This window comes from Lichenostomus cassidix, chromosome 3, assembly GCF_008360975.1.
Source record: "Lichenostomus cassidix isolate B80296 chromosome 3, HeHo_3.0, whole genome shotgun sequence".
NCBI classification, from domain to species: Eukaryota; Metazoa; Chordata; class Aves; order Passeriformes; family Meliphagidae; genus Lichenostomus; species Lichenostomus cassidix.
The window spans coordinates 41,449,940-41,475,835 of record NC_139483.1 but is presented as its reverse complement, the minus strand read 5'-3'; the positions used below and the strand labels follow the sequence as shown (position 1 = coordinate 41,475,835).

Sequence of the window (25,896 nt, the reverse complement as noted above, 5' to 3'; positions counted from 1 at the left end):
GATGGCGCCACAGGACACCGCACATGGGGCATGCAGGCTCCTGTTGCCAGTTCTAGGCACGAAGGTAAAAAGCTCCCTCCAAGATATCTCTGGGAATTCAGGCTGCTGCTCCGGCTAACGCAGGGCACAGGCGTGCAGGGAAGTGGCTGCTCCGGGGCGCCAAGGCAGCACGGCCAGCAGAGGGAACCCGCCGCTGCAGCATCCCGACATCGCCCAACATTTCCCCGCGCCCAACCCCGCATCCCGGGAGCGCCTAACCCGCGCCCAGCTCAGCCCAGCAGCTCCTCATTCTCCCCATCCCCTCCCCTTTCCCAGCCCAGCATCCAGCCTCGCAGCGCCGCTGAGCCCCTGCACGCCGCTCCGCGGTCCTGCAGCCACTCCACCCAGCACCCCTGCTTCCTTGGATTCCACAGCCCTCCAGCCTAACATTTCCCTGTGCTCAGCGCCCAGAAGCTTCATACCTCCCCAGCTCGGTGTCCCAGCAGTCCCACAACCAAGCGCAGACCTGCATCCAAAAGTCCATTTCTGCAGCCCTGCAGACCCGCAGCCTAGCACCAAACCCTAAACTCCCAAATGCCCAAATTTCAGCATCCCCACATCCCAGCAACCTTGCGGCCCTACAGCCCAGGAGTCCTGCACTGCCTACCACCCGTCCCCACAGCCCATCATCCAGCACAACACCCCAGCTGTACAGCAGCCCCAAAGCTGCACAGCTCTGCAGCTCCGTGTGCCAGCAGCCCCACAGCCAGAAGCTCAACCCCAGCAGCTCAGGATCCCAGTCCCAGGCACACAGCAAGCACAGAGCTGCTGCTCCTGGGTCTAGGCTTTATTGGGGTTTCTGCCCTCAGGGGCAGTGACAACTGACTGTAGAGGTGGCTGCAGTTGTAGTGGTTTTTTTTTTTTCTGAGGCCCTGCCATGAACTGTGTTGACAGAGGTGCTAGTTCATTCCTGGGAGTTAGAAAAATCTTTCTAATGTGATCTTGCCACAGCCTGAGCCTGAAGAGGCAGCTTTACATGTGTGCTGGATGCAGCCAGCATTACTGATGCACTCCTGGTCCCTCAGCTCTGCAGGCATGCACCATGGGAAAGGCAGACAGCAGCTGCCTCTGCAACCTCTTGGCTTCAATACTACAGGTGGTACTTCCTTGTGAGCTTTGCCTCCATCAGGAACAGTCCCTCCCTAAGTACAGGAACAGATTTTCTTTTGGTGGGATTTTAGCACTGGAAATGAACAGGAATGGAAAACCTGGTGCTTTTGTTACACTGGGACATTCATCCTGCCAACTGTGAATCAACATGACTGCACTTCTGCAATTGAAAAATTCAATAAACATACACAGAAAATGATTCTTTTCCAGTTTTTGTTTAGTCCTGTGCATTTTCTTGTCCTGCTGAACCTCATGCTAGCAGCTCCCTACAGGAGGGTGGTAGCATGTTCGATCTGATGCAGCTCTCCTCACCTGGCTGACTTACAGCAAAGTCTTGCTATTATATCCAAAGCCATAGCACAGGTGTGCTGTGTCTCTGTGAACATATTCCAAAGGCACATGTGGGCTGTCTCAGCTGGAATTTCATCCTATTTTTTATTCAGGCACAAAATATCTGGTTACTATTTTCAGCCAAGAGAAGGTGCTTGAAATTGAAAAAGTCAAGTCATAAAATAGGATAGACAATGAAGCCATGGAAAATATTTGCAAGCAAACAATAAAAATGCAGTTTGAATCAATAGTAATATTAAATTTCAGTGTGTTCAAGTTTTTTTTTTATTATTACTTAAAAGTAAAATTATTTAAATTGCAGAAGGCATTCAAATAAAGAAAACGTTCTAAATGTCAACAGTGGAAAAAGTGATGCTTTGATATTCAAAATTTTTTCCTTATTACTTTTATTTGAGAAATGTATTGGGCATGTTTTCCTTTGTAGCTCTCATTAGAAAAACAATAGTTTTAAGGACTCAGTATTTTTCAATTAGAAAACATTTTGCTGAAAACTACTATCTGGAAGAAAGCTGGAATTAAGTAGTGTGAAAAGTCTAGCAGGAACCTTTTATTTCCAGATGTGCAGCTCTGCTTCCCCTGGTATGACAGAGGTACTTAAAGTTCAAAGATGCAGCGCTGGTGGAACTAACTACATATTTCCTGACATTTGTGCCTGTCAGGACAGGGGTGGTTAGACTGCTATTTATAAATCCAAGCTTAATTCATTTTCATACCAAAGGGAGAAATCAAAACCCCAGTGATTCCCAGAGAGGAATCAGGGCCAGTGTACAAGAGGCTTTTTCCTAGTTTATTTCTGTCTGTGTTGCGTTCGGAAGAAAGATACACATAGCAAACACAGCCCAATCCCAGCCCTTCTCTGCTGAGTCAGAGTCAGCTTCTTAGGTCTTATGGATCTCAAGTCAGGAAGGCAGGATGGTCTTGTGGCTTAGGATATGGACTGTGAGTCAGAATAGGTTATTAATGAAAATAAGTTTCTCCTTTCATTTATTAGCACATTATTCTCTAACCAGCAAAATTGCCATTAGAAAATTTCAACTGTAGGCATTTCAAAAAAAGAAGAGGTAAAAAAAGAATTAGCATTTGATGATTTCTGCATCAACACTACATTTATCCTTAACCAGCCGTCCTGGTAGGAAAAGGACAAGCACCAGGGTAAATACCAGAAATATCCTGATTTGCGTTTCAGGCTTGCTAAACTCCCGTTGATTAAGCTGGGAATGTTGATTAAAGACCTCAAGCTGTGACCCCCAACAATTCAGTCAGGTTACTCCTGCTGCTTAGCAAGGCTTGAGTTAAATTGGAAAGCAGGATAGAGTGTCAGTGAGTTTATCAGCTCTGAGCAGTGTGTTTCTATGCAGATAACCTGCAAGTACCTCCCTGCTAAGCCCCAGAGTCTTACGGGGATTCAATAGGTTGTCTGTCTGCTGGTAGGAGATATCAAAGTCCTTCAGAAAAAAAAAACCCTAAAAACCAATCCTGCTTTGGACCAATCCTCTGGAAATCAGTCATTCAGTCAGTAGAGTTAATGATCAGTTGGTGGGTTAATAGCCAAACCTGAAGTCAAGGATGATTAAAGCTTAAAAAAAATTAACCACTCAGTGACTATAGTCAAAGACAGCATTCAGTTATTTTTTGATGGTTCCTTCTCTGTCTAGGCTCCCACAGAGGCTGACAGGGGATATTTTAACTTGTCAAGGCAATAGCACCATAGCGACAAAACCCTTCGAAACCCATCAGTTTGCTGCACAGGACCTGTTTTGCATACCAGGCCTTTGATCTTTAAGTGTATTTAGCATTGCCATTTTTTAATGAGTGTGGTGAGGAGGTGAAATAGGTCCCTTGCTTAAGTTGGACAATTTATTATTGTCACTTAGCTTGTGAAGGACAAGCCATGCAGAAGAACTCCAGTCAGGAGAGAGAGGCCTTGAACGCAAGAACATTTACGCTTCAGTTAACAGGGAAGCAAGATGCATGGGGGTTTGCAGAATCCAGTTCTCACTGCATTGGGGGAAAAATGGTTTTATTTCTTCACCTTCAATTCATGCTTCCTCCAGTAACAAGAGAAATTTTAATTATTTACTAACAAAGATAGGGCTTTCCCCTTCTGCTTCATGCTATGGCAATAAGATTGTTGGGGAAATGTTGATGGAATAACCCATGGTGCCACCAGCTGCTGTGCAAAGCCAAAGGAATTTACACCAATTTTGAGGATACCAGCTGAGTCTGTCAACCCAGCAGGGAAGGAAAGAGGAATCACTGCAAACCAAATGGAGACTTTTCCAGTGAGACCATACAGAGATGGTGCGACATAGGTAAATGATACAATATCACAAGGAACTTTCTGCTTCCAAACACAAAACTGTAAAAAACAAATGTCATTCCTTCTTTCTGTGATCTTTCTCTGATGGAGAGAAATCTAAAATCCAGGACTGACAGCACTAAATGCACTTAGCTGTACATCTGACAGGTCTTGACTATGTCTTCTTGCAGGCAGTGGCAGCAGTACAAGACAATTGTTTTCCAAAAGTATGGTTGGAAGAGCAATTGCCAGGAAACACCACCACATCCCAGCTACCTAGAAACCAAATCAGCTGTTCTTAACCATTCCTGACAGCCCTGGGTGTCTCACCTTGCTGGAGATGACTCAGTCCCTGAAGGCAACTGCAATATGCAATCATCCACATCACTGGAAAGTTTGTCTTGCCATTTGTATTGGGCTTTCCATGCTGCAGTTTGAGCTCTTGCTTCTTTATTTACCTCCACCTGTTGTGGAGAGCAGATTATTGTCCTTCCCTTTGATGTGGCAAAAGTGAAGAGTGTTCACCTCCCTGTAGTTCATAAGGCCCTTTTGCAGGGACAGCCCATGCTTCCCTCACCTCAATGCTGCCCAGTGAGCCAGAAACAACCAACGTACCTCAGAGCAGCCCAGGAGCAGTACTCTCCACAGCTTTCCTTTTCTGTTGCATTGGTTTTATTCAGCACTGTCTTCCCAACCTTAAACACCTGCTGGATTTGCCTCTAGTTATGAGTGCTTTTCTGGTGCTGATTCCAACTCCTGAGCTGCATTCCCTTAGGAGCAGCCAAAGCACATTCCTGCATCCTCTGAGCCCACTTTGCTCCTTTGGTGCCTTTTAGGAGGGCCTCCCTTCCTTTGCAAAAGGCAGTTTTCAAACCTGTGGGGACTGCACCACACATACACACACGTGCAACCAGCTCTACATTAACCAAGACCCGAGACAACCCAAAGCATGAGAGCAACTAAAAAAGAGAGCCCTGTGTGGTAGTCAGTACCTGGAGCAAAACAGAGATATTCTACCCCTCATATTTTTTTTGTTAATTGTTGCTCTGGACATTTTTGTTTTATCAGATGGGGAAGGACACTCGAGACCTAGCTAATTTGTGTCTCTTGTCAATGGCTCTTTGTTTTCTTTTACCTTTTTTTCCCCCTTATTTTTTCCCTGCCCCTATAATCATTTCTTTGTTCCCCTTGGTAAGCTGGCCACTCAGAGCATTACACCCCTTTCTTAAACCTGGCTGCAGTACTGCTCATAACAGCAGCAGCAGCATCCACTGGGGTGGCAGTGATGCCTGGCCACCGAGGCTCCCTCTGCCAGGCACTGCACAAAAAATCACACTACCTGCATCGACCAAACCCAGCTCCGCAGTGACCAGAGAGACTGAACTGCAGAGGAGAATGCACTTTTTTTCTTATAAAACAAATAAAATGCTTTGAACTTTCCCCTCACAGGCACTTTATTGCCCTTGCTCACTGCAAGCTCACTGTCTGTACAAGTGTAGGCTAGCAGCAAGGTACTAATAAATTAATAAAGTAGAGGCAGGGCACAGGCCCAGGCAGTTGCCCATCCAGTTAAATGGTTGGCATTGTCCTTGCAAGAGTTTGTCCCAGACCAAGCAAATACTCCCACAGCCAACGCCCAGGCATGTTTCAGGAGCCAGGGTGGCTCTCAGCTGGTGGTTTGGGCACAACTCTCCTACTCTGGGGGGATAGGAGTTTGTCTCCCTTGGGATGGCTGGGCATGCCAATGGATCTTGGGGGTGAAAAACATTCCCTGGCCTGTCATTATTTTATGTGGCTGTAGACTTGATGTTTCAGCAGTGCACAGCTTTTAATGGATTTACTTACCCCAGCATCCCTGTGGAGCAGGGAAGTACCCAGGTTAAGCCCCTGGGTCTGAGGAGAAAAGCAGACACACAGAAACATTAAAAGGGGTACATGGCTCCAGAGAAGCCTGCAAGTCCCACGGTCTTCTTGTTTCTTAATCTCCTGCCCCAGCCCTAGGGCATGAAGCCATGGAGATGTGCCCTGGTCTGGTGGGGATGCTCAGCTGCCCAGGTCCACTTGGAGCAAAACAGGGGCCACCTCCTCTGAGCTCTGCAGCTGAGATGAAACCCAGCCTGGTGAGGCTGGGCAGCTTAAAGCATGCACCATGCAAGCCTGGTCCAGAGAACAGGATCAGGCTTGCACTTAACTTGACCCTGAGGGACTTGCAGAAGCTTAGGCAGGGACATGGCTTCTCCACCCCATACGTTTTGACTTACTGAGACATATGAGGCCTCAGGGCCTCTCAGGGGCCACATGTCAAATCCATATGGAGAGTTTGTGCAGAGGAAATTGGTGGGGTCAGGAAGAGTGGAAGCTGCTCAGTGCTTTACCAACACATTGCCTGGAGTTCCTCTCCTGAGAAAAACAGAAAGCAGTTCAGCACCATGGATTTTTCATTTTCTCCATTCCAATTTTTCCATTCATTTTCCCCAGGCACATGTTAAGAGGGAGATGATCAGTCACTCAGCTACTGGGTCATCGGTCTCTGTTCCTGAATCATATCCATCACTATGGTGTCAGGGGTGGCAAATACACAGAATTTGTGTTCATTAATTGTGGCATTATATGAAAATCCTATTTTGAGATTATTTTTATGAGTGGTATCATTACTTTGATACCTGAGCAACTGGACCTTTTGTCAGAGCACCTTCAGTTTTCTAAGGCCAGCTCCCAGGCACAAAGTTAAAGTCTCTGCAGAGCCCTGTGCAGCTGGTGTGGGGATGTGCAGCTCCCCACTGGTGTGCAGTGGGTGGCCCTGCCCCAGGACACACAGCTTGGGTGTCCAGTGAGCCCAGCCCTGCCCATAACCCGGTGATGAGCTTTGCTCCGGCCAGTGGCCAGCCTGAGGCTTCACAGGGCAGGGATGGATCCAGGGGCCAGATCCAGGTTGTGAGGCTTCAGCTGTGTTTACCCCAGCCTGTTTTTCCTCCCAGCTCACCTCCCACTGACACCTGCACACCTGTGTGGTGGGAATATTTGTGCCTTTCTCTGCTCCAGGGCACTGACAGAAGAGGTGCAGTGAGGACCCATTACCCACTCAGGGTGGGGCTGCAAAGCTGAGGGAGGAGAAGGCAAAACCTACACTCGGCCTTACCTTAATTGTTGTTATCCTTGCTGAGTCTCCTCCTTCCTTGGTATTGCCTCTGGTAGGAAAGATGATTTTCTTACATACAATTGCTTAAAAGCAAAAGGAAAACTCAGCAAAATTAAAAGTACCATGGCCACCACCAAAGAAAGAAAAAAAAAAAAACACACAAGAAATCTGGGGCTCATCCACTCTTCTGTTAATTAGCCTTAAAGAAAACAATAAAACCACAAAGCAAAGAAAAAGATGATGAAGGTAATTGGGCTGGGCTGCTGTAAAAGCAGGAGCTGTGGGAAACAGGGACATGGCTGCAGACATCACCTTGTAGAAAGCCCAGATTTCTGAGGTCTGCCTCTCCCCTGAGTCCTATTTTGTGGCAAATCACAGTAGATGGGGTAATTATCACAGCTGTGCTTTAGACTAGTTTAAGAGGCTGTACTTTCCCAGCTGCCTTCGGAGCACAACAGCAGTGGCAGGCAGATTCCTGCCAGCACAGCTTGGCTAAATCCACCAAAACAAGCAACCAACCAGCCTTCTGGAAGAACTTGCTGGGTGGTTTTTGCTGGGTGTTTGTTTTCAATGACAAGTTTCTGAGGAAAACAGTAGCATTTTAAAACCTACATGTACAGCCAAGAAAGCTTGTGGACTTTTCCCTCCTCCTCTCCAGCAAATACTTCGCTGCCTCTTTTACAATGCCATTTCTATTGACGTAAAGCAAAGATAAGAAATGTTTGCCTGTGCTGCCTTACTCAGTTTTCCATGTGTGGCTTCTGGCTGATTTGCCATGTGTCCCTGCTGAGGTCTCAATCCATTTTTGACTGAAAGTGTCTGGGTTCTTGCTTGGCTTATCATGCCGACACAGCTGGCAACCTATTAATCTCCTGTTCCTGATGCCTTTACTTCAGTGGAAAAGCTCTGGTGCTTTTTAGGGGTTTGTATTTACAGCTAACAGAGTCTGGTGCCCAAAGCCCCTTAGGTCACTTCTCCACAAAACCCCCTCTCCTCAACCACCAGAGTGGGGAGAGGTTCAGCTTTTTTGTTCTTCTTGCTTTAACACTCTCTGTCAGAGGGAAATCTGTAAAGCAGAAGGAGAAGCAGGTTTGAAGCCAGGATCACATTATCTACCAGTAATGCTTTGCCCTCATTCACATCTTTAGTTTGAGGACTTCAAGACATCTACAAAGCGCCTTCTCAAACCCCAATAAACTGGGGCTCAGTTTTCACTCAGCAGTTTTCCTGCAGAGTTTTGTTTCTCAGCATATGAATTCTGTCTGCTCCCTCCCCAGCTAAGAGAGGACACTAATTTGTCAAGGTCATCCAGCAAAGGAATTTCATTCTGTTCAGAAACTTGGAATTTCATTCTGTTCAGAAAACTGTTTTAAACTAAACTGGTGAAAACACTATTGTGTGAAAGTAAACCATTCTGGAAGAGTGCCATGTAGAGCCACGGTGGTAGTACTGTTCTGGCAACTCTTTGTTTCAAAATCCAGCAATTTCCTGGGCCCAGCCTTTTATGCTCATGCAGGAGCCCCAGGTAGAGATGGGCTGCTTGAGAGGGAAAGAAAACCTTATTCTGTGGCTGGCTTCTATGTCTAATAATGTATACCTATTATGGTTGATAGTGCTGTCCTGAAAACTTAGGAATCAAAGGTTTTAATTTTGTCCCAGGAAAGAGAAATATCATGCCTGCATAACTGCTTTCCAGTATCCCAAACCTGCACACAGTTCTCTCCCAAGGCGATTTCTGGCGGGGTGGAACACGGCATGCTGAGAAGTGCCTGCTCCTTCCCAGATGTGGCTGCCAGCACCAGGGATGTGAGATGGACACAGCTGGCTCAGCTAACCTGGAGATCAGGGAGGTACCTGGCAGCCTCCATGTACAACCACCTGAGCCAGGACAGTGCTGGTTTGGATTGGCAGGGTTTGCTCTGCACCAAGTGAATCATGCTCTTTGGTTTCCTGCCTTTGTATTACCATGCAGCACAGAAAAAGCCATGACTTTACCCCTCTGCTACGCTGCCCTGAAGCCAGTTGTGGATGCTTTCCTGTAATTCCTGCCCTCAAAGCCAGGCAGCTATCAGGGAAAAACAGCCTGCTTACTTTCAATAAAACTAACACTTGCATTGGCTTGGTCAAAGCATTTTAATCCCCACCAATGAGATCCTAGCAACCACTTTTGGAAAAGATCTTTAAATGTGGAAAGGAAAAAGGCTTTTCAGCAGCAACTATGGGGTTCTTCCAAGTTTGATACCAAGAGGAAGTGACTGGCTCCAAAAGAGATAACACTAAGATCAATTGTTGTTTTTCAGACTTTCAGAGTAACCAACTAAAAATGCATGGGACAAACTGTCCACAAAGGGAGAGCAGCACAGAGGTATTGGCTGGGCCAAGCTTCAAGGGGTGGGAGGGTGAAGAAGCAGGCATGGGAACATCCCTGCAGAGCAGACAGATCTCTCTCCTCCCCTCACCTCCCAGCACTCTTGACAAAAGTGAAGTGTCCTGCTAGGAAGTTGGTTTCACCCCTCATGCAAGGATGTGCATGGTGAGAGGTGAGAGTAGCCTCTGGGGACACCCCACAGTGGTGGGGAGGTGGTGGATTTCTCCCAGGAGTACTGATGTACTGAGCTGGTTAGTGACCATTTCAGCCCAATATGAGCATATTTTACAAGTACCATAAGACGTTACTTAGTATTATAAGATTGTTTAGTGTCCTGGTTCTCTATTGCTAGGGGACACATGGTCTGATTACTCTCTTGCATTCCCTTTTCTCTCATAGTGTTAGCATCTGGGTTTAAGATGCCAAAAACCTCTCTCCTTCCTCACTGCTGTTTCCCTCTGTGCTCACTGCTCTATGCCATCAGCCTGGGTTGTAGCTGCCTCTTCCCAGTTCTCCAGCCAGATCTGATCACATCATCCTCTGTCACAACTCATTTGCAAACAGGGACCTTATTCTTACACACAGCCCTGCACCTGAAATGCAGAGATATCCCTGCAGTTACTTTATCAACGTAAAACTGTCAGCATTCTTAGGCCTGAAGTCTTCCTGGTCCAGAGACAAGCTCTGCATTTCCTACAGCACAGCTGGAATCTCCCCAGCCCTTCCCAGGTCTTTCTCTGCAGGCCTGGGAGATCAGGCCCCTTATATCAGTTGTGCCATAAGGAGGGACATTCTGGGGAAGAAACCCCAGGTCTGGCAGGCTGCTCTGGATCTTGACTCCCCTTTGAAGCAGTCCTAAGGCCTGAAGCTCTGGCAAAGTGAGGGGTTTGGGAATGGCATGCAGGTGGGGTGCACAGAGTGGGCCAATGAATTTTGATGCACATGGACTGCTGGGGTTCATCCCCTTTTGAGGAGACTTTGGATATTTAACCAGTGTGAAAAAAAAACAGATGCCTTGTATAACCCTGAAAAGAAAATTGATAAAGGTCTTTTAGCCTGTCTAAAAAAAGAAAATATCTGCTGTACAGAAAACACCTCTGAGATACAGACGATTTCAGGAGTACAGATTACATCACCGAAGATTGCGGTAGGAGTGTACATAAGAGATGTTGGACTGCAGTCCAATTGGGCATGAAGGCCATGGAGATTTATCTGCCTGTGGGGTCACATGAAGATGCCCATAAATGCAGGTCACCTCAGTTCCAGTAGGGATTGAAGAGAGTGGTCACATCAGGGATGAGAGCAGGGCTGCAGCAGGAACCAGCAGAGGCAGCCCAGCAGGGTTTCTTCCCAGGAGTGTTACAACTGTCAGGAAGGCTGTGGCAGAAAAGTAACTCACTACTCTAACAGGGAAGGGAATGCACAGCAGAAAAGAAAGTTTTTCCCAGCTGCTGGAAAGAATCCCTAAAGAACAGAAGCATGGCAGACTAGGATTTTGACAGCTGTATTGGGAGTCCACCTGTGGAACTAGGGTGGTTGTGCCAGCTAAGAAAAACTAATAAGGGGATTCACCTGTGGGCTGACAGGCAGTCTGGCAAAGAGCAGCTGTGCTGCAGACACCACGCCTGTTTTGAGTGTGGGTGCGTCTCCTCCAGCTCCTCAGAGATTTGTGTCCAAACTGAGCTGTCATTTCTCTGCTCAGCTCTCTCCTCTGTCGCTGTCACCAGGCCCTGCAGCGTGCCAAGCATGTTTTCTTCTCCTCCAGCTTAGTCCTTGGATTTCCTCACTCTCTCCAGGTTGTATCTGTAAATAGGGGGTCCTGTGGCAGAAATAGAAGAATAGTTATAAATTGACCAGAAGGGCAGCAAAATGCAATATACTGCAGGACAAGGGCAGTTCTTTCATTCAGATGTTTGGAAAAACTGGTATCTTTGTTATTTTTCATACCAAGACATTTATTTGCCACCACCTAGGTCTTATCCAGTGTGTCCCCAGTGGTGCCTAGGTGACCTGCTGGGTCCACTGCTTGATCCTTGCTCAGAGCCAGCAGGGAGAGCCCTGGGATGAGCTCCCACCTCTGGTGCACCCAGAGGGGTGTGGGGCAGCCCTAAGGCAGTGAGTGGCTTACAGGACAAGCTGGCAAATTGGTGACTGTCACACAAAATAAGGACATGCAGTGCTTTTCTGCATCTGTGACCCCAGATCAGCTGAAAAGGATTTTGAAAGTGAGATAAAGGGCTCACCTCCCACTGTGGTTCTCCTGCAGAGGGACTGTAGATAGGAGGCTAGGGTTAATTTGTTTTCTGAATTAACTAGGAGTTTGGGAGCCTTGAAGCAATTGTGCTTTGTTTTGGTTTTGTGGGTTTTTTCCCAGGTTTATCTCAACAACTGGTTTTGCCTATGAGTTTTTGGTACCCTGCCTCAGTCTGAACATAGCTGGTGGGGTGATGAGAGTTTATTGCATTAATAATGTGTGCCATTTATGATACCTTTTCCCAGGTAGTGAAAACTTCCCTGAAATCCATACCTTGGCATGGAAACGTTAATAAAAAAAAGCCCTGGAAAATCTATAGTTTTTTAAAATTACAAATCAAATATATAATGAAAGCAGTAAAATCTGGTACTTCTCTAGTCCTTTCCCCTCACAGTTCTCAGAGAACAGCCTCAAAGGCACTTCTCTAGAGTCAGAGCAGGTCAGAACAGTCCTTGATTTTAGCTGCCTTTTCTTTCCCAGGTTGCTCTCCTTTCCTTGCTCTCTTCCTCCCTTCCTTTTCTTCCCCTTTCTTTTCTCACCACCTCACCTGCCAATGACTGGCTGAGTTGAGTCACTCTTTGAAAAATGGATGGGGGAATCACAGATGGGTTTTTTCCAGATCTTGGGGTTGCTCTTCTTGACAAAGATCAGCATCTTGATGACTGTCCTGCAGAGCAGGCCATACCCTTCCCCTGAACAAGCAGCAGTCCATCACGTCATGTTCAGAGCGTGCTGCCTCACTCCCTCACCTCTCTCCCTGTCAGGCTTTTCAAGTTTCTGCAAGAAAAGAAAAAAAAAGCTTTCATTCTCCAAGGCCAGCATCCAGTTCATATTTTTGTATCGTAGGGAAAATGATAAGCCAGGGTATAACAATGACCTACTTCATGTTTTGATAAAATAATTTCCTCTCTCTGTCATTTTTCTCAAAGAATAATATTTGACTAATATGAGCATGTAGGATAGAGCTAGAACTTTTCTGTGAACTGGCTGATAATGTGTCAAATTCAGCCCTGAGACAGACAACTGCCACCCTGTTGACCTATGTGGAGTTAAGCCTGTTTATCCCCCAGCTTAGAGATCTGGAAACAATTGGGTTCAAACCTGTAAGATGTGTGCATGTGATAGGATTGAGGCCAAAAGCTCAGAAATGGGGGCTATCTGTTACAGCATCCCTCTATCAACGCCCCCTCAGCCCACTGCCACCAGGGCTGCCTGGGAGCTGCTCTGACTTGCTGCTGTGGTGCAAACAGGCCCCCCCTCTGCACAAAAAACCGGTTAGCTCATCCTCTTACACAAAAGGCTACTGTATTGGGCAGGGTACATTACAGTATAGGGCAACCATGCAGCTCTGAATCCACTCACGCCCCCCTCCCCGAGCACAGAAACAATGCAGACTGTTATAGTTATCCCACTGAAACTTATTTAGCTCAATGCATCAGCTGTCTTTGTCTGCTGAAGGTGTTTGAAAATGTACACGTGGCATTTTTTGCTTGCAGCATTGCATGAGGAGATTTCTCACATCATCTTTCGATGCTGTTCAAATGGATTGTCACCCAGTGCATATTGCCCACCCCCTCATCTCCCACCTACAGGGGTTTTCCTTGTGGTTGTGCATGTTTTCTCTCAATGAGTTCTCATCGTGGCATTGATGCAGGACATGAATTTGCCATTTGCTGCTGCAAATGGGGTGGCATTTCCCCAAATCCTTGTGCCCTCAGCTGGGTCACATTCTGGCTTGGCATCAGAGATCACAGTACATCTGCTCACCTCTCTTTGTCAAAAATGGACAAAATGGACAGAAGTTCATCTGCTCTCATGACTTCAGCATGCCAGGACACACTGCCCAAGATGACCAGAGCCATCCAGCTTACAGTCTTTACTGTATTTACCGTCAGCATATTTACTGTATGCTGACTTCCAGCATCATGTGCCATTCCACAGTACTAACAAGGTACATAATTTATGGGATGCTGCTGAGAGTAAAAGGTAGTTAAAATGTAATTATAGTGCTCCTTTTATTTCTTTCCTTGCATAAATGTGGAATGAACCTAGTCTGGTCTATTGACTTTTCTCCAATTTCTTGTTCCCTGAGGTGGAAAGTTCCTCTGGATTTCAAGAGATGGAAAGCTACCAGCTGCTGGGCTCTGGCAGGAGAAGGGTAACAAACAGCTTGGCACAGAGATGGAGACTCCTCTTGACAGCTCTTCTCCTCAGGCACAACAGGCCTTTCTATCAAAGCTCATGTGTGTAGGAGACAACTTTTTTGGGTGCTGCTCAGAGCCTGAAGAATAAACTCTGAGGGAACTACACCCTTGAAAGCTGTACCTCTTCCCATTGTACATGCCTTTCACAAGCAATGCCTTGTCTTGTGCAGAGATGCAGCTATGCAGACACTCAGAACCGTGCAGAATAAAAATGAGACACTGGGCTGCCAATGTGGCTCTGCCCCCTGCATAGAGGAGGGAGGAAATGCAGGAAATGCAGGGAGGAAATGTAGCAGAAGTAACAGTATGCAGTCTCCATACTCCATGCAGTTCACCAGAAATTACTGACGATACTCCTCGCTTTACGAAGATCCTGACTACCTTCAGAGTTCCATTGAAAAGATACTTGTTTTCAATGCAGAATAAGGGACATAAGCTTCTGTGCAATTAATCAGTTTTCCTTTTGTCTCACTTAAAGGAAAAGGCGGACCTGTAATAATTTTTGGTACTGGGGTTTGTACTTGACTTTGATCAGGGATGTCATTTGTCACCTGTATCACTCCTATACTGAGCTTCGCGGTTCACTGTTAAAACAGCATCACTGCTCAAGATGTTGCCATGCTCCAGATAGCTCTGAGCTCCCTCACCATTACAGCACAGCAGCCATCCTAAGTCTTCTCGTGCCCTTCAGTGGAACACCTGCTGGGCTGAAGGTGCTTAATACCAAATTAAATGCTGTGATTTTGCAGCCAGGTGGCTGAAGAGCACACTTGCTGAAAGGCTCTGCTATGGAGGGAGCAATCCCAAGAATAAGTGTGGAGAGAGGCTGCCTTGGAGGTAACCTTCCAAACAGCTGCAGCTGCCTGCAAAGCGAGCCTGCACTGCACACATAATGTTTTTCCCTTTCCTGACAAGAATAAGCCATATTAGCATTATCCTGGCACAACTGCAACCATACTCTGGGGAATTAGCTGCAGTAGTATTGTTAAAGCAATTCAGCTTTTCTAGGTAGACAGGCTATAATTACACTGAATTAAAATAGAATGCTTTTGTTCTAACTTTGGCATCCCCATGAGGACTTGTACCAAAATAACCAAAGGTATGAATTAAGCCATTTCTGTTATTTTAGCACAAGCCAGAGTGCAGGCAGACTCCCACTCCAGACCTTCTACCTGTCGCCTCTGGCAGAGCTCAGCAGTCTGGGTGATCTCTAAGAGGCTTCATCACAGAGAGATAAATGTATGAAAGCACCCAATGCAAAAATGCTTCTTGGTTGTAGCCAGGTGCCCTGTGATGGCTCTCTCTGGGGCTAATGCCATATGTGATAGGACCATGTTTGAGCATGAGGGTCACACTGAGCCTCCATGCTCTGCTGGTTGCTGTGCTCCATCCCTGCCTGGCTATGCTCCCTGCAGGTAGTGGGTGCTGCTGCGCTGGCATGGGGCTCCAGGGAGATTTTTCTTTCCACACCTTCAACTGCATGCACAGGGTATCCAACCTGGGATTTTCCCAGCTGCCTTCAGGCAGCAAGGACCTTGGCTTTGGCCCTGCTTTGGAATATCCAAATGTCTAAGTGCACAAGAGCCATGGCCCTATGGGGAGCCACAGTGACGCTTCACATGAAAGAGGCCAGGGCACTTAAGAAAATGAGATCAGCTGTACAGAGGGCTTTTTTCCATGAGACATGAGTCTTTGTAGACCCTTTGGCGGTTAGACCACACAGCCCCAGGGTTTAAAGGAGCGGGAAGATGTCAGTTCCAGTGACCATGGGACAGACAGATGGGGCATGCTGGGCAGCTGTCCATGTGCTGCCTCTCATGGGTTTCCCTGTCCCAGAGGAAAAAGGGGAAACAGCACTTCAGGACTCACTGGCAACTCAGTGATGCTGAAAATGGTAAACTGAATTCTCAACTCTGCCATAGAGTTGAGATAAGGAATAGTGCTTATCAGAACTGATTTGGGTAAGTTGTTTAGGATCTGGGTAAGTTGTTCAGGACACATGCACTTGCTGCCTGCCAAATGAGGTAGCCCAGATTCGCCAGGTGGCTATTTATATGGTGACTTAAGGTCCCCAAAAGAAATATGTTCATAATGCTCCCAACTGAGAGCAGAGCCAAGCTATTCATCAGCCTTTTACTTTCAGTGTTCAACTGCAAAACTTCCACGGCCAACTCATTTCAAAGGTGCTAAAAATGAGGCAGCCCCTTTCCCACGGCACACGGCCGAGTTTATCCCTCCCCAAGCGTGCAGGTGGGAACCCACTCAGCGGCTTCCAGGGCAAACGCGCCTAGAGGAGCCGCCGCAACTTCAGGGCTGTCCTGCCCTGCTAAGCGCGGCGCAGGGCACGACCCCGAGGCGAGCGCTGCCCGGCCGGGCAGGACAGTCCGTCACGGGGCTCCGCGGGCAGGGGCGGGGGAACCCCGCCGGGCCGGGCGGCTCCGCCCCGCCCAGTGGCGAACCCAGCCAATGGCGCTGCGCGGTGGGGCGAGGGGGCCAATGAGAGACGCGCCCGCGCGGCGAGGCCCGCCCCCTGTGCCCGCCCGCGGCATTCGGTGCGTGCGGCGCGGGGCGCTGCGGCGCCGCCTGGCGGCCGTGCCGGGCCGTGCCGTGCCGGGCCGTGCGGCTCGGGCTCCTCCCCGCGCCGCTCTATGTCACGCGGCGGCGCGGGGCCGGCGGCCGGGACTCTGGCGCGCGGGGCGCGGCGGTAGCAGAGCCGCCGGGAGCAGAGCCGCGCCGGGAGCCACCGCCACCGCCCGCGCCCGGGAACCGCCACCGGGGCTGGCTTCGCGGCGGTCGCGCCGCTCCTGCCGGCCCGCCGGGGCCCCGCACCGCTCGCCCGTCGCCACCGCCGCCGCGCCCCGCCGCCCCCCGGCCGGCGGCCCCGGGCAACGCGCCGCCCCCCGGACCGCGGGGCTCTGCGTGGCCGCGCGGATGCCGCCGCAGCAGGAGGGCGAGGCGGGATACATCAGCAAGCCGGTGCCGCCGGGCGGCTGCGAGGTGCCGCCGGTGCCCCCGCGCAGGGTGCGCAGCGGGCGGGCGGCGGCGGCGCTGGGAGCCGCGCTGGGCGGCCGCTGCCGGGCGGCGGGGTCCGGGGCCGCGGCCGTGGCCGGAGCCGGGGCCGGAGCGGGGTCCGAGCCGCGGCGGAGCATCAAGTGCGTGCTGGTGGGCGACGGCGCGGTGGGGAAGACCAGCCTGGTGGTGAGCTACACCACCAACGGGTACCCCACCGAGTACATCCCCACCGCCTTCGACAACTTCTCCGGTAAGTCACCGGGGCGGCCGCAGGCACCGGGGCGGCGGTAGGGGGTTCTGTCGCCGCGGGGAGTGGCGCGTCCCGCCCGTGCCGCTCCCGGGACCGTGGCTGAGCCGCTCGAGGGGGGCGATGTCCAGGCTCGGTGATTTCATTTTTTATTTATGGGGAGCGGGACTCTACGAAGCAGGAGCGAGCTCGTCAGGCTGCCATCGCAGCCAGCAGCACCGACCGGTCTCCGGTGTAACGGAGCCGGGCTGGCAGCTGGTGTCATGCCCGGCCGCGCGGCCAGAGCCGGGCTTTAATTGGGAACTCTCCGGTGTAAAGCTTAGCGCTCTCGGGGACATCGGAATCGCCTAAAGGGCAGGTTGAATACCCGCCTTACGAAGGGGCAAATTCAGGGGTTTCTCTGTGGTTCAGCGGGGGCTTTCGTGTCCCGGGCGTGCTGAATGTGTACGGGGGGGAGAATGGAACTAAACCTTTGTAGCAGAAGAATATCCCGGACTGCCGGGCTCGCTCTCTGCGCTGCCTGCGGAGGACTTGTGCCGTCCCTGCCTAGCTCATCTCTTGTAGTAAAATGAATCGGAAAGCCCTGAAGGGCTTGTGTGCGCCCAAGTGTTAGCGACAGACTCCCTTCCTGCTCTGCTAAGTTGTTAAATCTAAGTAATTGAAGAAAAGGCTTTAAGAGCTGAGGGATGGTAAATCTTCCTTTTAAAATTTTTCTTTAATGGAAAACATGTATAGTTGAACTCACCACAGTTTCCCCCCTCCCTCCTTTCTCTCCAAAGCTGTTGTGTCTGTCGATGGCAAGCCGGTGAGACTTCAGCTCTGTGACACAGCTGGTCAGGTCAGTGAAGCCACTTACTTGATTTAAGTGACATCGGGAGGGGACAAGTTGTTGCTGTTGCGCAAAGTAGTCCGGCAAATGACTTCATGGATTTGAAAGTATTCCCAGTGTTTGTTTGATCATGTTATTATCCGCTGTCATTTTCACTGCTGCTTAACTCACTGCTTTGCCTGCCTGTGGAAGGGTGGGGGATATACTGTGCCTCCTTAGACAGGCTGGGCACAGGCTGCTGCTCTGCTGGCTCAAGCTGCTGCTCTGTTTAGCCCTAGACTTTCAGACTAGAAAGGCTGAACATATTGGGGATTCAACGGCCACCTGGTTGTCTCTTTGAGTGGTTGTCACTGTCTTTATTTTTGCTAAATAACTGTGTGTTTAAGAATTAGGGTGTTCGGGATGTACGCATGCAAAGCATCCACAGCCGTAGGTGTCCAAAGATAGAGACTGTGTTTTTGAAGGGAAAGAAGCTGGAGGGAGAAAAAAGTCCTATTGGGTGTTGTCTGTGGAGGCTTCATATTTGCCATTCCCACCCCTTTAGAAAGTGCTGCAAAGCTGAGGTTTGCTGTAATCTAAGACCTGAAGAGATGAGGGTGGCTGATGCCTCTCATCTCTTACTTTGCCTGATACATAAAAAGAGTCCATTTCTTACCGCCTCTTGATTTTCTAGAAGACCCAGACTTGTACCACCCTGAGCAGTGTGCCACACTGCTTGCCAGGAGTCAAGGCTGGACAACCAAAAGTAGCCAAACTATTTTGCTACCTTGCTGTCATTTGAAGGCAGTGGGAATTACGATCCTGTGCAGCTTTGTGGATCTAGGTCTATGCCTTCACCAAAACCACACTGAAAAATCTCAGTGGTCTTAACATACAAACCTATTTAGATGAGTAGTAACTGGGCGCCCTACTTAGGAAAGGGATTTTAAGGGCTATGCAGTACTTGACAGCAGTGTAGAATTCCCACGTGCTCTACAAGCAACAGCAAAAATCCTACAGCGTTATGCTGGTGCTGATATGAAGTCAAGCAGTAGAACTGTCCCATGATTTTGTGTCCTGCTGAAGGGATGGGGTGGTTGGATGTGTGCAACAGTCTTGGCTGTGCATGTTCATATGCAGAGCATGGCAGGTGAACTTGCCATTGGGTGACAGCCTGTGGACATGCAGTGCCTGTGGAAATGCAGCTGCAAGCTGCAGGAGGGATGGGCAGGCCCTGTCACCTCTTGCCTTCCCTGCCACTAATGGTTAAGATGTTTGCTCTGGCTGCCCAAGTACAGCTGGAATGGGTAAAGTTACTGCCTTTAAAATGAAGAAGTTATCTAAACTGACAGAGATTGTCCTGAGTAAAAGATTTCTGACTGGATACTTTGGTAAAACTGCTGCTGGGAGATGTCTGCTGAAATCTGCAGCTAAAAAAAGTACTCCAGGCAGCAGGAAATTCTATTTCAGTGTCACTAGCCCAAAGAGGTGTAAAATCCCTGCAGGCGGTGTTCCTACCATTCAAATGGCAGGAGTATACTTGGGATATAAAGGGCACTATTTCATCTTGGTAGAAACCCTTCAGATCTGAGGTTTACTTCCAAACCCATTGAACTGAGCCCTTTCGAGTTTTCTCATGTAGCAAGGAGAGGCAATTACATGGCCAGGTGGCCTTCTGCAAACAGCCTTGTTGTTCAGAGCAGCATCTCTCAGTAAATGTGAGGTTTTTCTTGAGCCAAGTGGTGATAGCCTGGTTTCCTTTGAGGCTTGATCTGAGAATCAAGAGAGCTAATGAAGTTTACTTTCTTGACTCCTGTTTTATAAATCGCTGTCTCTCTCAGAGATACCACTGCAAGAAATTCATTTGAGCAGAACAAGCCTTCTGAGGCTTCCAGGGGGCTTTAAACTGCATATCCCAGGCCTCCAGAGGCTCTGAAGCAAAATTTCACATCTCAAAAATTAACATGCAGCTTCAAATTCATCAGTTAACTGGTACCAGAGAGACGTTTCTGGCTTTATGTTTTTGTGCACTTTCAATTCCAAGCTTTTGAGAACGCGGCCCGTTTTAATTAAAATGTCACTGCTGCTGAGGCAAATCCTACCTGTTCAGGCTGCTAGTGTTACCCTGCTTTTAACCTGCTGTCAGCATAAAAGCAGCCTGCCTGGGGTAACTGTCGCATCTAGCTGCATTCTTCCCTGAGAATCAGCACACCTTTGTTACCATGAGGTGTTTGACTTTCTTGTGGCTAGGTCCTGAAGCTGGAAAAGGGCCTTGCTTTGCTGGAGTTTGTACTAAAAGGAAAAAAAACCCAGAAGGGTAGTGCTGGGAGGCCCGTATGCAGTTTGTTTGATGTGGCATGGGTGGGAGGGAAAGGTAAAGCTCTTACTCTATGCCATTGGCATGTTAAGCCTGCATATTGTAAGTCATTATTGCTCCCATCAGATTTAAATCCCTGGGCACAATGGCAGGGAACTTATTCCCATATCCTGTAGGATGTTGGTAAGTAGTTACCAGTTTAGAAGTTGACTCCAGGAAGGGTACCCAGAAAGGTACACCTGCTGCCACATGTCAGCTTTGCCCTTGCCAGTGTGTGTTGGCAGAACAGCTTTTGAGGTACTGGGTGCTCCTCATCAGAGCTGCTCACTGACTCACCCCTAGAAAAGGTGGGCCTGTGGAAACTGCTTTCTCCCTCTTCAGTTTGTGGCTTTGTGTGCCATAACCTGCTTCCCACAGCTTTGCTTCTTTGCTCAAGTAGGGCAGAGGCCCTGCACAAAGAGCAAAGGAAATATTTAAGCACTTGAAATAACCTGCAGCATTAGTCAGAAAATCTCAGGTACTCGGGGAAGCCACCACCTTTGTCCTGTGTGCCTGACAGTGGCAGGGTGCCTGCTGGCTGGCAGCCACAAGCCCTTGGGCTGGGTACAGGTGGCTTCTGCTTATAACACACCTCGCTGGGTGGCATGGGTGCTCATTTTGGGGTACCTGTCAACATGACAGTGGCAGGTGATCCTCAGCTTCACCAATGGTCAGGGCAGGCTAGATCTGCTCTTTCTGTGGAGTGCTAACACACAGTTTTGTTCTGTGCAGGATGAATTCGACAAGCTCAGGCCTCTGTGCTACACCAACACGGACATCTTCTTGCTGTGCTTCAGCGTGGTGAGCCCTTCGTCCTTCCAGAACGTCAGTGAGAAGTGGGTTCCCGAAATTCGCTGCCACTGCCCCAAGGCACCCATTATCCTGGTTGGGACGCAGTCGGACCTGCGGGAGGATGTCAAAGTCCTCATCGAGCTGGACAAGTGCAAAGAAAAGCCGGTATCAGAGGAGGCTGCAAAGCTCTGTGCTGAGGAAATAAAAGCTGCGTCCTACATCGAGTGCTCTGCTTTGACTCAGAAAAACCTCAAGGAGGTCTTTGATGCAGCTATCGTGGCTGGTATTCAGTACTCAGATACCCAGCAGCAACCAAAGAAATCCAAGTGTAGGACTCCAGACAAGATGAAAAACCTCTCCAAATCCTGGTGGAAAAAATACTGCTGTTTTGTATAGGGGTTGCAAGGACCTGAGTGCTACTCTGAGGAAATCAATAGAGGCTATATTAGCTGAAATCTCAATTTGTGTTGTCCTGAGTGTATAGTGTAGATCTGTATGTATGTGTATATGTTGCTACTGGATAACTCGGTTGCCCTTTTGGGGGTTGCAGAAGGATTCTTAGTTAAATAATTGCTATAAATCAGGTCTGGCATCTGGTTTTGTGACCAGAACTTCTCATTAAGGAAAAAAAAAAGCACCATGTGTCTGTGAGCGTAGAAGGATTTGTCCAAAGGATTCAACTTCTTGTGTTGTAAGGTGTATTTGATGGGGAGGAGCACAACAGAGGCCTTCACTGCCAGGGCTTTGCAGGAGGAACGCACAAGCAACGGTGGAAATGTAGAGCTCTGTACATGGACGATCAAAGGGAAAAATAACACTGTGCCTCCTAATTGACATTTGTAGCTTTAAAACCCCACTCCTGCTCTCTTTGTGTCTTCCCAAGCCAATGCTCTTAGGGATCACTTTAAAAAGGGTATGCAAGAGGTGTAATCTATACGCAAATGCCATGGTTAAAAAGGTCATGAATATACCTTCAGCTTGTGGTGAGGGAACCTAATCCCTTATGGAGCTGACATCTCATTTGTCACCTCCTGTCTTTCTGAAAGTCCTTTCTGTCCTCCTTTCCTGCCTTTCCCAGGAAGCCGAGTAGAAGCCCAAGAACATGACCAAGCTTTAACTCGCTACCTCGAGCAGTGGCGATTTCTTCTGTGTTTTTTCAGACATGATGACAGTTCATCTGTTTCAGCTCAAAAGAATGTAAATACTGTTGTGTTGGGGTTTTTAATTTTTTTTCCTAAGTGATGTAACAAATATCTGTGCAGCACCACATAATCCGCATCTGGTTTTAAGTCTACAGCCAAGAATTTCAGGATGCCCCACTTCACCTTTTAAGGCTGCTAAACAAATAACAAATCAGGCAGATTGAGATTTATAACAAACTGGACTCTAGAAACTGAGGCTGCTGCAGTCTCTTCATGATGCTGTTTCCAACCAAGTTAATGTTTCCCATCTAAAGACAACAGTCACTTGTGGCTGAATCTTGTCCAAGCTCATAGTTGTGAAATTGTCTGAGGCCACCCCAGAAATGTAACTGATAATTCTTTTCTTTTTTCCCAGATCAGTCCAACAAATTAACTAAAATGTGCCTAAAATGTAGCTGAGGGATCAACATAGGGTTGAGTGTGAGCTGTTCTCTGACTGAATCTGGTGGTTCCTACTGAGCTATGCCTAATTGCAGTTCTAGTGAGTTTGAGAAACCTGAATGACAACACTACTCTTTGCAAGAATCAGTATTTAAACCTGTTCTGCAGAGCACATTTAGTTTGTGCTGTCTGCCTTTTCATGGTGACAACTACTGTTTTTTTCCCCTTCTAGATAGTTCAAGATCTCTTTTTTTTTTTTTTTTTTTCCTTTGGCCACAGCCTTGAAGTGACCTTTTCCTTATTCTTAAACTAAACTGCAATGACAGAAGGCTGGAACCTTTTTTGATCAGAAATGAATCAATGCTTGATAATAAAGAACTGTGGAGGCCATTTGAGTTGATAAAGCTGACCATAGTTTACCTCCTGGCCCATTAAGGAAAATGACACTATGTAAATGGATTCTGTGCTATTGGCATAGCCTCCACAGACAGCATTTTTTCCTTCTCTGCAGAAGAATGAGTGCAGAATGGGTAATGTTCCACCACTAAAAACTTAAAAATGAGATGGAAATCTTTACCTAGGGCCTAATTCAATAAAAATGTGTTGGCTTCTGCACTGGAAGAGCCTGGAAAAACAGTTTCCGTAGCACAGAAGCTGGATGCATTTAACTTGGTTGCATCTGGTTGGTAATGGTTTAATGTTTACTGGTCATGAAGTTCAGATCTGAGCCTTTATATTTCTTACTCAAATGCTTTGACAGCATTTCAGATATGCAGTCATTCTGACGTGTTGGAGAAAAACAGCTAGATTTCTCTTGGGTGCTTTGCTTCTCTGTAAGAAACAGTCTCGGTCGATCAAAACTGTGGGTTTGAGGAGACAGGCTTGAATTTGAGCAGCTTCCATTTTCAAAAATAACAAAATTTCCTCTGCAAGATCATACTGCTTGATATCATGCTGTACTGGAAGCAGTAGGTTATACTTTATAAGCAGCCTGTTTCATAGTCTGGAGTAGCATTACTTTTAAATGTAGCCAGCTGTGACTGTTTCTGAAGATGTGATTTATATACAACTTGTTATAGCCTTTTACTAGGTGTGTGTAAACTGAGGTCTAATAACTTTATGGATACTGCTCTACACGGGGCTACACAGGGTCTAGGCTTTAGAAATATTACTTTTAAAATTACCAGTATTTTATGAGCTCAAATGAGGGGGAGATGTCTCTATGTAGTCTATAATCTGATGTGCCTTATAAAAAAACTCTCTTCTGTTTTCTAAGTGTAGGCTATATTCCAAAAGAAATATTTCATGTGAGAATGATATAAATGAGGTATTTGGAAATAAATTCTGACCTGTGTATATGTCTGCCTCTGCTGCCTTCTCGAGGAGGCTGGAGGTCAGTCCCTGGCTGTGCACTGTGCCGATACCCAGCAGGGAGGGACTGCATTCCCAGTGACCCAGCAGAAGGCCTCTGGCCAGAAAATACAGCCTTTTCCCTGCACTGCCCCATCCCCAGGCTGCTGGGCTGGGTGGGAAGGGTGTGATGGCCAGCTTTCTGTCTCCCTGCCAGCACAGCAGCATCTTGCTGTGGCCCTGTGAGGTGTGGACAGGCTCGTTGTGCCTGGCCCTGAAAGCAGGGTGAGCAGCAGGGAGCACAGCACAGCTGGGGACAGCGTGGGGAACACCAAGGCTGGCAATGTGGTGTTTTGCCTGCTGCACATTGTGCCACACATGTCCTGGAGGAGCCAGAGGACATTTTTGGAAGAACAGGCTGAGGTTTGTCAACTGCCCCTGGTTTTTTTGTTTTTCTGGGAGCTGGGAGGAGCAGGCATACTGGGGGGTGCCATACCAGGTTGCCCTCCTGTGCCTCCTGTCTCTTGGGTTACAAGGCCAAGGCATTTTCAACCATGGGAATGCACACAACCTGCACAAAGTGGAGGAAGGAGATCGGTGCACTGTTCTTCTTTCTCATGGGTGGTTCCTCACTGGAACAAAGCTTGGAATCTCTGCTTTATTAACGGCCACACTGGGGACTGCTGGAGATGGTTCATCTGGTCGTGCCTGCAGCTCTGCAACTCCCCCCAAGACAAGGAGCTTTGCCAGCAGGCTGCTTTCTGGTGAGTACCTGGTGTGGAGTCACCACTGCCCTTGCTGGTGCCTTCGATGAATTGCTTCCATGGGGTTCCTGTTCTGCGGGGTGGGGAGTTGGGGTGTGCTGGCTGGAGACCAAGTCACCCCACCTTTGCATGCTGACTTTGCAGGAAAAGGGCCTCCGCTAGATGAGAGTCCAGAACCTGCTGTTACCAAATCCTGGCACAAAAACCCCTCTGCTACCTGTGGGGTGTCACTTTTCTGTGGAGGTGGGCTGCTGTCTTACACATCCTGGCATCTGGGCAGGGCTAAGGCAGTTCAGGTCATCCTTTATGCCATGGTAACTATGTGTATGCATGTGCTGCTGTGATCAAAAGGCTCCCTCAGCTGCTCTGCCTCAGATACTGGATGGGCCGGCAGCGAGGCTGATAAGGGCATGCTGAAGTAAGTCCACTGTACCTAAGGAATGCTGAAATTGCTCATGCTTTGTGATGGATGGAAGTTCCCAAGAGAGGACTTTGTTTTCTTTTGCATGAAATTAAAGTAGTCTAGGATAAATTCAACTTTTTTTAACAGAGGAAAAGGTCACATTTACCATTTTTCCCCTGTATTTTGTGGATTGAACATACTTCTAGGGTATGATTGAAGGTTGACTAGAGCTGAGACATTGACAAATGTGACAGGTTGTCCTTACAAGGTGTCTGTAAGGACACTTCACCACTCTATGTTTGCTTTTGGTTTTCTTTCTAGACATCAGTTACTGCCCACAGAGAGGGGGGGCACTGCTGCAGGAGATGGGGTTTTTGTATGACCACATGCAGCAGACCTGATGTCGTATGTATTATGCTTAAACACTGAACCTTGCTGAAGCATGTGAGTGCCCCTACAATTGAGCAACCTTTCTGAGCTCTAGTAATTTATGTGCTCTCTTGTTGACAGAGATCTCTGTCAACTTCTGCCTTTAGTGTTGCCCTGGCATGCAGCAGAGTGAGGAGAGAGGAAAAAAAAACTGCTCAGGAAAGAGTGAGGCATTATAAACCTCAGGAGAACTGGCAAAGGGACTCCTGGGCAATGGGTAGTGATAGACACTACTTTTACCTACTTTAGTCATAAGCACATTAAAATCCCAATTAGAGTAATGCATGAGGAAATTAACAACCCCAAGGAGGGCTGTATTAAAACAAAGCCTTTTCTTTAGGAAGTCTCAAAGCTGTGGACAGCGGGAAGCTGGGAGGAAAAATCACTG

At 48.1% G+C, this 25,896-nt stretch overlaps 1 protein-coding gene and 1 long non-coding RNA gene across 6 annotated transcripts; one reads left to right on the top strand and one right to left on the bottom strand.

The window, feature by feature from the left end:
* Window positions 1-1,854: 1,854 nt before the first annotated feature.
* On the bottom strand, window positions 1,855-16,158 carry LOC146439553 (uncharacterized). Of its 5 annotated transcripts, none has more exons than XR_014850828.1 (7): window positions 16,027-16,158; window positions 12,108-12,337; window positions 10,562-11,125; window positions 7,679-8,004; window positions 6,939-7,021; window positions 6,061-6,199; window positions 1,855-4,075 (listed from the first exon to the last, which is right to left on the bottom strand). It is a non-coding gene; the product is annotated as an uncharacterized LOC146439553 (long non-coding RNA). The 5 variants fall into 5 exon arrangements; XR_014850830.1 differs by having other exon boundaries at window positions 1,855-6,199; window positions 10,562-10,683; window positions 10,879-11,125; XR_014850827.1 differs by having other exon boundaries at window positions 1,855-6,199.
* Window positions 16,159-16,425: 267 nt separating this feature from the next.
* RHOU (ras homolog family member U) lies at window positions 16,426-23,920 on the top strand. Its single transcript, XM_085055465.1, has 3 exons — window positions 16,426-17,026; window positions 17,803-17,861; window positions 20,920-23,920. The coding sequence occupies exons 1-3, from the start codon at window positions 16,696-16,698 to the stop codon at window positions 21,373-21,375; spliced, it is 846 nt and encodes a 281-aa protein (XP_084911591.1). The 5' UTR covers window positions 16,426-16,695; the 3' UTR covers window positions 21,376-23,920.
* The last annotated feature ends 1,976 nt before the right edge of the window (window positions 23,921-25,896 follow it).